At 43.3% G+C, this 10,000-nt stretch overlaps 1 protein-coding gene across 3 annotated transcripts in view; it reads left to right on the top strand.

Moving 5' to 3' along the window:
* Nucleotides 1-10,000, top strand: part of osbpl3b (oxysterol binding protein-like 3b) — a 75,459-nt gene that overhangs the window by 31,071 nt on the left and 34,388 nt on the right. For 2 of the 3 annotated variants that reach the window (XM_076280645.1, XM_076280643.1), the window contains exon 3: nucleotides 2,189-2,317. In XM_076280645.1, the coding sequence (XP_076136760.1) occupies nucleotides 2,189-2,317 (129 nt within the window). The remainder of the gene's footprint in view (nucleotides 1-2,188; nucleotides 2,318-10,000) is intronic. The other variant, XM_076280644.1, reaches the window with a different exon arrangement.

The raw sequence follows: 10,000 nt of genomic DNA, 5'->3' as shown, positions 1-10,000 counted from the left end.
CGGGATCAAAAGAGTATATATACTTATACTTATGAATGTGGAAGACAATTTGTCAAAATAAAATTCCATCAATCGCAAAGCAGCATTGCTGTTTTTGTTCCAAACCTCTTACCTGATCACGTCACATCTGAGTCAATGGGCTACTCCAGTGCCAAAAAGACAGGACATAGTCAAGCAAATAATTTTTGTTTCATAAAAATTTATTTGTTTTATGATGTAACCTTTGCAGATGATTTCTCATCTTTTGCTACTGGGAATGTCAAACCATTCCAGGTTACACAAATACGGGTCAGCTGGATGTAGGCTAGTTTACCTCCCAGTGTTAAACTCAGTATTTATAAATGCTTCACAACTTGTATAGTAAAGTGACATTCGATGTAGACTTCATAAGATATTCATGAAATATTTACAAAGGCTGGAGGTTAAATTAATTGTATCCTTTATGGATACCATAAATGTATGGATATATTTAATATCCATGATGGCCTTGAAGTCTTGAGTTAGTGAATTGGCTTAAATCAGCTTATTATGTGCTGATAACCAGTAACCATAGATGGTAAAAGAACGCAGCAAGTAGCCTTGGCTACAATTTGTAGTTGCTGCGTCCGTGCAATGTTATTCTCTCTCCTGCTCAAACAAAAGTTGTGCGTGCATTAAGTTGACGATAACATGTTTACAAACTTTACTTTACAGATAATATTGTAAATAGCCTACTATCATGCAGTTAATGGGATACTGTGCACAGTTGGAAAGTTTGGTCAACTTGGTGTGAATACACACAGAGGAAATTGTTTCTCGTTGTTGAGTTGCCTGATGGTAAGGTGCGGCCGTAGTAGGCTACACCTGCAGGCGCGCTTGCTTGGCCATAATGTAGCGTGTGCTGCACAACGCACACTTTGCTCCTCTCATCTATACAGACGCACACATTGCTCCTCTCATCTATATAGACGCACACTTTGCTCCTCTCATCTAGCCGGGATTAGTGTGTGCTTCACCTCACTGTGTGTACACTGTGTGCTGTTTGTGTTTCACTAATTCACCGATTGGGTTAAATGCAGAGACCAAATTTCCCTCACGGGATCAAAAAAGTATATATACTATACTACTATACACTTTGCTCCTCTCATCTATACAGACGCACACTTTGCTCCTCTCATCTATACTGACGCAGTAGTTCCCATTTCTGCAAACCATACATAATTACAAAGAAAAATATGACCACACTAGGGAAATCATTGTGGTGTCCGTTAAGATGTGAAAAAATAGGCATAAATCTAGCGTACACATTTCCACGAATCACGGATGTGTTGATGACATAAATTAGGAAATATTAGAGGACTTAAGGAGACGTGATGTTGAACTGCATGCCGATGCCATTTAACCCAAATGCCCCAGCAGCAGCATGGGAGAGGAGAGCTTATCTGACAGAAGATCTGCATTGTCTATAGTGAGGTAATGTTAGATTACATTGCAAAAATATCACCATGCATTCATAACCTTGTGATTCAGTGAGAGTGATCCCAAAACATCGGAAAGTATGTCTTTGTGACATTTCTGTATTACATTTTGTCAAGAGGAAAAATCAGTAGCAAACTGTTCCCAACTGACTATAGCGCTGTGAATCGTTCCTGGCTGCACCTGGCAAATCCGCCACCATAATAGCAATCCGCTATGGAACAAGCGTGCCTGTTGTTAAAGGGAATATGAGATGACGCTCTGATTGGTTTATTGCACGTTACGCCGAGTAATGTAGCTACCTCAGACCAACCCATTTTAGATTTGCGTCGGGCGCAACAGTAATTCATCCCGCCGGTAAAATAGCAACGGCGCCCAAGATCCGCCCACAAAGCTACTTGCGCTTTGCGTTTGATACTCACACACTCACACACACACACACATACACACACACACACACACACACACACACACACACACACACACACACACGCACACACACACACACACACACACACACACACACACACACATACACACACACAGACACACACACATGTACAGCAAACTGGGAAGATATTTACAGTACACGTGTTTTCAGTCTACAGCATAAATAGAACCTACCTGTTAAAACATTTTATTTTCTGTGTTTCTATATGTGTATACGTGTGTGTGTGTGTGTGTGTGTGTGTGTGTGTGTGTGTGTTGTGTGTTGTGTATGGTGTGTGTGCAGGACAGCTGGGAGATTGTGGACGGAGTGCGAGGGGGTGTGGGAGACTGCAGTGGGGCTGCTCAGGAGCCTCCGAGGCAGGAGGGCTACGTGCTCAAGAAGAGGAAGTGGCCAATGAAGGGCTGGCACAAGGTACACACACACACACACAACACACACACACATTCATATACATTCACACACATATTACACACACACATAGACACAAACAAATGCACACACACACACAAGCAAACACACACAGACACAAACACACAACACACAGACACACAGACACAAACAAACACACACACAAACAAATACACACACACACAAATCAGCCAGCAGTTAATGGGGTCCTCTGTTGTGGTTTTAGCTGATTGAAGAAGGTGATGAATGCTTACACTCTTGCACACACACACACACACACACACACACACACACACACCACTCTCTTTGGAGTGATTGGCCCGTCTGAATGCTTCAGCTTATGGTGTCTCCTTGTGTGTGTGTGTGTGTGTGTGTGTGTGTGTGTGTGTGTATGTGTGTGTGTGTGTTTAGACATAGGCACTGTCCTCTCTGGGAGGGGCAAGTGTTTGTGCATGTGTGTGTGTGTGTGTAAGTGTGTACGTTTGTGTATCTGTTCTGAGGGAGACTATCCCCTCTGAAAGGGACAAAGGGCATAGGAGTATGTGTGTGTGTGTGTGTGTGTGTGTGTGTGTGTGTGCGTCTTGCTGAAGGACATGTGTGCATTTTAGCCATTGAGACAAATTGCATCAACCCTGAGGGAGAGGGGGAGGGAAAGGGAGAGATGGAGGGAGAGAGAGAGAGAAAGGGAAGAGAGAGGAAAGAGAGAGGGGGAGAGAGAGAGGGAAGAGAGAGGGGGAGGGAGAAAGCAAAGAGAGAGCGCACAGAGGGCAAGAGAGAGAGAAGGCAGCAGAGGAAGAGTGGAACATGAACAGAGAGAATAAAAAGAGAGAGGGGAGTCCTTAAGAGAAGAGAGGGAGCAAGAGAGGGAGAGAGGGAGCAAGAGAGGGAGCGAGAGAGATAGAGAAGCTTTTAAGAGAGGGAGAGAAGAGAGATAGAGAAGCTTTTAAGAGAGGGAGCGAAAGAGGGAGAGAGGGAGCGAGAGAGGGAGCGAGAGAGATAGAGAAGCTTTTAAGAGAGGGAGAGAAGAGAGATAGAGAAGCTTTTAAGAGAGGGAGCGAGAGAGGGAGAAGCTTTTAAGAGAGGGAGAGAAGAGAGATAGAGAAGCTTTTAAGAGAGGGAGCGAGAGAGGGAGAAGCTTTTAAGAGAGGGAGCGAGCGAAGGAGAGAGGGAGCGAGAGAGATAGAGAAGCTTTTAAGAGAGGGAGAGAAGAGAGGAAGTGAGGAGAGAGATAGAGAACGGATGAGAGGGAAGAAGGGATAGACATGGAGAGATGAGAGAAAATGGGAGACTTGGAGAGTGATGGAGAGAGAGGGAAGAGGAGAAGAGAGATAGAGAGGCAATGAGAGAGGAGAGAGTAACGTGGTGATGTGGAGGATGAATATGAATATAGAAATAGCCCTGTAGATCATCTTCAATAACACGAGCACAACATTCATCACTACGAGCCTCTGACATGCACTCAGCCTCTATCAATTTCCTCTCTTTATGACTCTCTCTCCCCCTCTCTCTCTCCCTCTCTCTCTCTCTCCCTCTCTCTCTATCACTCTATCAATTCTCTCTCTTTATGGCTCACTGTCCCCCTCTCTCTCCCCCTCTCTCTCTCCCTCTCTCTCCCCCTCTCTCTCTATCACTCTATCAATTTCCTCTCTTTATGACTCTCTCTCCCCCTCTCTCTCTCCCTCTCTCTCTCTCTCTCTCTCTCTCTCCCTCTCTCTCCCCCTCTCTCTCTATCACTCTATCAATTCTCTCTCTTTATGGCTCACTGTCCCTCTCTCTCCCTCTCTCCCCCTGTCTCTCTTTCTCTCTCTCTCCCTCAATTCATTCTAGTGCGAAAGCACAGTAAAACTGCACATTAGTTTGTAATGTAACATTGATAACATAGACAAAATCTGCAGCAGTATGGAGAGTCACACACACAACCATACACACCGGTACACTCACACACACAACCATACACACCGGTACACTCACACACACAACCATATACACCGGTACACTCACACACACACAACCATACACACCGGTACACTCACACACACACAACCATACACACCGGTACACTCACACACACAACTATACACACCGCTACACTCACACACACAACCATACACACCGGTACACTCACACACACACAACCATACATACCGGTACACTCACACACACAACCATACACACCGGTACACTCACACACACTGGAATGACAGACGAGAGCAGTCAGGACTGGCTATGTGGGAGATGACCACATTTGAGGCGCAGACGACGTTTGCAGTAGGCAAGTGGGAGCATAAGTTAACTGAACTCAAATAGATGGTCCAGAAGGCCCTCTGTGAGGGACTTGAGGTAAGTTCCATGACAAGCATGAGGGACTTGACCAAGCATGAGGGACTTGAGGTATATTCAGGTTACCATGACAAGCATGAGGGACTTGAGGTATGTTCAGGTTACCATGGCAAGCCAGCAGACATGCTGTGAGAGGACACTGAAGTTCGACTACAAAAAAGCTACCATCTTTGCCCATATAAGGAGATCCGGTATCTTGAGATTTTTCCTATGGGAAAATAACATAGGGATTTTGAATTATCGTACCTGTTAAACTCTCGCGGTACATTGATTTTTAGCTATCGCAGAGCTAACTTGCAACAAAGATTGTTAAGGCGGAGCAAGATACTTCATCAGGAGCCACTTCCGGGAACCCGGATCGCACGAGGGGGGGGTCAAAATCCCCCTTTATGCAGAGCAGAGGCAGCGACTGCTCCATTGAAGTCAATGGGCATAGCTCAGAATTTTACCACATATGCTAAGGTCTTGGTTCTATAGAGTTAGGAATGTGAATTTCGGGCACGTTTTCATGATCCTCAAACCCTTGTGAACATTTCAGGTACATTTTTAGCATTTTTGAGGATTCCAGTCTGGAGAAAATCGACTTTATATCAGGTGTGCGCCGGTTATTTTAGTCTGGTCAGTTTGGGGCAAAAATGGGGTCAAGGCTGCAAATTATGATTAACATTTGAGCCAATGTTTTTCTGTTCATTTAGGGCCAAATAAAGAAAAAAAAGGAGCCCAAAAAATTAGGTGGGGGAAGGCCCTGAAACGGCCACGCCCACTTTTTAGACCTGGAATTTTCTATCTCGGCTCCTGAAGGCCGCAGAGAGTTGGTCTTCGGCTTAAAAGATGCGGAAATGTCACATTTATATTAGTGTTATGAACAAACATAGGCCCTAAAACTTTTAATTTCTGAGATATTTGTGAAAAACCTTTTATCACTGAATCAATCAGCGCCCAAGCCACCTTTTTCTGTAAATCTGCTCATGAAAGCAATGCAGTTTGTTTGGGCAAAACCTCTAAATCTACTCATGGGGCCTACTAGTGCTTAAGTTGATTAAGGCTCTTTGTTAGAAGATGAGGACCCCAACAACCTTCTAAGAAACAATGTAAACAAAGTGAAAGTCCAAAAATGATAGGTTTTTGTAAGGTGACAGCAGTTATCACATGTGATGAAGACCATGGAGCGCCTGGTCTTGTGCATACTAAGACCCCAGGTACGCCATGCACTAGACCCGCTACAGTTTGCATACTAGGAGAAAGTGGGCGTGGACGATGCCATCACATATCTCCTACACAGGACTCATTCTCACCTGGACAAGGGGAAAAGTGCTGTGAGAATCATGTTCTTTGACGTTTCTAGTGCTTTTAACACCATCCAACCCCTCAGACTGGGTGACAATCTCCTGCAGATGGGTGGGGATGCTCAACTAGTATCCTGGATTGACTGACTACCTGACAGAGCGGCCACAGTTCGTCAGACTGAAGAACTGCCTCTCTGTCACTGTGATCAGCAGCACCGGAGCTCCACAGGGAACTGAGCTCTCTCCAGTCCTGTTCACCCTGTACACGTCAGACTTCTGCTACAACACTGAGTCATGCCACATACAGACGTTTTTGGATAATACTGCAATTGTGGGGTGTATCAGGGATGGGCAAGAGGAGGAATACAGGAGGAATGGTGCAAACTCAACCACCTACAACTCAACACTGCTAAGACCAAGGAGATGGTGGTGGATTTCCGGAGGTCTAAGCCTGCTCTGCTGCCAGTCACCATTGAGGGGGTCAATGTGGAGGTGGTAAACACTTACAAATATCTACACCTGGACAATGAACTGGACTGGTCATTCAACACTGAAGCACTCCACAGGAAAGGGCAGAGCAGGCTGTACTTCCTGAGGAGGCTGCGGTCCTTCAATGTCTGCAGCAAGCTCCTCCTCTGGATGTCTTACCAGTCTGATTCTGTTGTTGCCATTGCCTCTGCTATGCTGTTGTATGGGGAGGAAGCACTAAGAAGAGGGATGCTGACAAGACAGGCTGGTAAGGAAAGCTGGCTCTGTTGTGGGAGCTGAACTGGAGTGCATCACTTCAATATCAGACAAAAGGACCCTGAACAAACTAATCAACATCTTAGACAATGACTGTCATCCACTCCACAGCACTATCATGAAGCAGAAGAGCTTGACCAGTTGGAGACTACGCTCACTGGCATGCACAACTGACAGACTGAGGAAGTAATTTGTCCCCAGGGATATACAACTCTTCAATGCTTCACGAAAGGGAAGTGAAGAGATCGACTTCGCTTAGTCTATCTGCCTCTCCACCCTCTTCTACACTTTTATGACCTCATATATAACAATGTTGTGTATGGACTGTCCACTCACCCACAATGTTACTGCTTACACTGTCTACACTGTTTACAGGCTATACTAGCCCACATGCACAACCCCTCCCTCCACTGTGGACTGTGGTCTAACTTCATACTTGACCAATGGCTGATATCCTATCACTTCAAACCTATCCTTGCACTGCTGCTATAATTCTTATATTACTATGCTTACATTTATCTCTTATATTGTCCATATTTAATGCTGGTCTCTTGACTCTAGACTATCACGCCACTGTTGGATTTATTTGCACTATCACCATGACACACACCTCATAGAGCACCTTACCACTGAAACACAGGGTCAGTCCCTGCCCTGTTACGCAAGAGATTCATGCTTATACATCCTTCGTACATTCACGTGGATCCTTGATTTAGGGGCAGCCGTGGCCTACTGGTTAGCACCCCGGTTCGAACCCCGACCAGTAGGCACGGCTGAAGTGCCCTTGAGCAAGGCACCTAACCCCTCACTGCTCCCCGAGCGCCGCTGTTGATGCAGGCAGCTCACTGCGCCGGGATTAGTGTGTGCTTCACCTCACTGTGTGCTGTGTGTGTTTCACTAATTCACGGATTGGGATAAATGCAGAGACCAATTCCCTCACGGGATGAGTATATATACTATACTATACTATACTTGATTTAGTATATTTTACTGTGCTTATTAGTGGAGTTGTTATTTTATCATCCTGTTTATGTTGTAGTTAGGGCTGTCAAAATAACTGATTAATTTCGATTAATTAATTTGAGAAAAAATAACTGATTAAAAAGATTAGTGCAGATTAATCGATTTGTATGACCTTTGACCCCGAGCCGTTCTAGTCAGTAAAAATTAGACTGTAAAATGAAGGAGAGAGAAGAAAACGTGCTGCCTGGATCATTGATTGGAACATTTACTTTTAAAAAACGGCCCGATGGTGTTGATAAAAAATAAAGTGTTGAAAATAAAGTCCTCTGCAATGTCTGCAGCAAGGAATTTGCATATCACCGGAGTTCATCAACTCTATAGTCGCACATCAATGCAAAGAAATAAGTGTTGACACTGAGGGGAGTGTTAATTTATTTTCATTGTGTCCCCTAGGTTATATCTGTGGCCTGAAATGCCTTGTATGTGAAAAAAAAAACTTCTTCCCGAAGCACTTTTGAATTTATTTCCTCAGCATATTAGGTCATATCATAGATTATTATGGCAATTATTTGAACAGTGAAAATAATAATAAAAGAGTCTTTGAACTTTAATGTCACTAATGCTGATTATTCAATGATTCATTTGAATTTAAATATTTAAAATACTTTCACAGCAAAAATTATATATGCGATTAATTTAGATTAATTAATCACAGAGTATGTAATTAATTAGATTAATTTTTTTAATCGATTGACAGCCCTAGTTGTAATGTATGTTGTGATGTCTTAAAGGAGAATTCCGGTGTGATATTGACCTAAAGTGTGTTGAAACATGATACCGAGTGTGAACGTATGTCTCATAGCCCATCTCGGCTTGTCCCCTGCACTCCAAAATCTGGCGCTAGTTAGCCGATGCTAACAATGGTGGTGCTCCGGCATCGGCCTAGCCATGCAAATAAATCACTGTTTTACACCATTTACGAGGCTCAATGTATCTCCACACTTCATTGGTAGACGTCCGAGGGCCCTGACATTTAAAACGAGACATTGAGAACTTTGAAAAAGCACTGGTAGTTTACTTACAAGACGATTTATACAGACAGGTCCTTCACGAAGTATAGCGTTTGCAGACATCTTGAATTTAGTCACGATAAGTCGAGCGACGAGTAAGAATGAACAGGTATGATAAGGGATCAGATTCCAAAAATAATTCCGTGGAAATGCATGGATTCCAGTTGCTGCTACTGGAAGAAACTGGAATCCATGCATTTCCACAGAATTATTTTTGGAATCTGATCCCTTATCATACCTGTTCATTCTTACTCGTCGCTCAACTTATCGTGACTAAATTCAAGATGTCTGCAAACGCTATACTTCGTGAAGGACCTGTCTGTATAAATCGTCTTGTAAGTAAACTACCAGTGCTTTTTCAAAGTTCTCAATGTCTCGTTTCAAATGTCAGGGCCCTCGGACGTCTACCAATGAAGTGTGGAGATACATTGAGCCTCGTAAATGGTGTAAAACAGTGATTTATTTGCATGGCTAGGCCGATGCCGAAGCACCACCATTGTTAGCATCGGCTAACTAGCGCCAGATTTTGGAGTGCAGGGGACAAGCCGAGATGGGCTATGAGACATACGTTCACACTCGGTATCATGTTTCAACACACTTTAGGTCAATATCACACCGGAATTCTCCTTTAAGTTGGGACCTTGAATTTCCCCTTAGGGGATCAATAACGTATATCTTTCAATCTTTATGTACCTTCCTCCAAGTTCCTGTGGTGGATTTAAAAATGAAAACGTTGCACACATTTACATGACATTTTTCATGTCAAGCACATGCCAGTTCAGTCAAATGGAGATCATCAAATCAGAGAACAGCAGAACTTTGGGGGCCTCAGCAGAACACTGATTTTTTAGTACACAAGATAAACACAAATATAGTCTGATAAACAATACAATACAGTTGTTTCGAACGAAAATTCAACAGTAGAGGCCAACTTCATTTCTTCTATCCCAGATTCATCTGATCCATCCAAGTTAGTTTGGTAACTAAATTCCATAGATTTAGGTGGTTCTCAAAGCTAAAATACAGATTTTTGCGACAGTTCTTATTAATTTTTTGCATCAATATTTAAAATAAATTAAGGTCATTTAGGGAGTTTGGTGGTTCATAACATTGATATAAGATGAGATTCATACCTTATAAAAACTTAATATGATTCTCTACAACCTTCAGGAGCTGATACATGAAACGTGGCCTGTACACCATGCAAAAACTAGTTTTTCGTGAATATCTCAAAAAGTAAAGGTTTTACGGCTTATGCTTGTTCATAACACTAATATAAACGT

This window comes from Alosa pseudoharengus, unplaced genomic scaffold (genome assembly GCF_046254945.1).
Source record: "Alosa pseudoharengus isolate Yale_2024_CS ecotype anadromous, Long Island Sound unplaced genomic scaffold, YU_APseudo_1.1 YU_APseudo_1.1_scf_12, whole genome shotgun sequence".
NCBI lineage: Eukaryota > Metazoa > Chordata > Actinopteri > Clupeiformes > Clupeidae > Alosa > Alosa pseudoharengus.
Note: the sequence above shows the minus strand (reverse complement) of the source record. Positions and strands in the feature narration are given on the sequence as shown.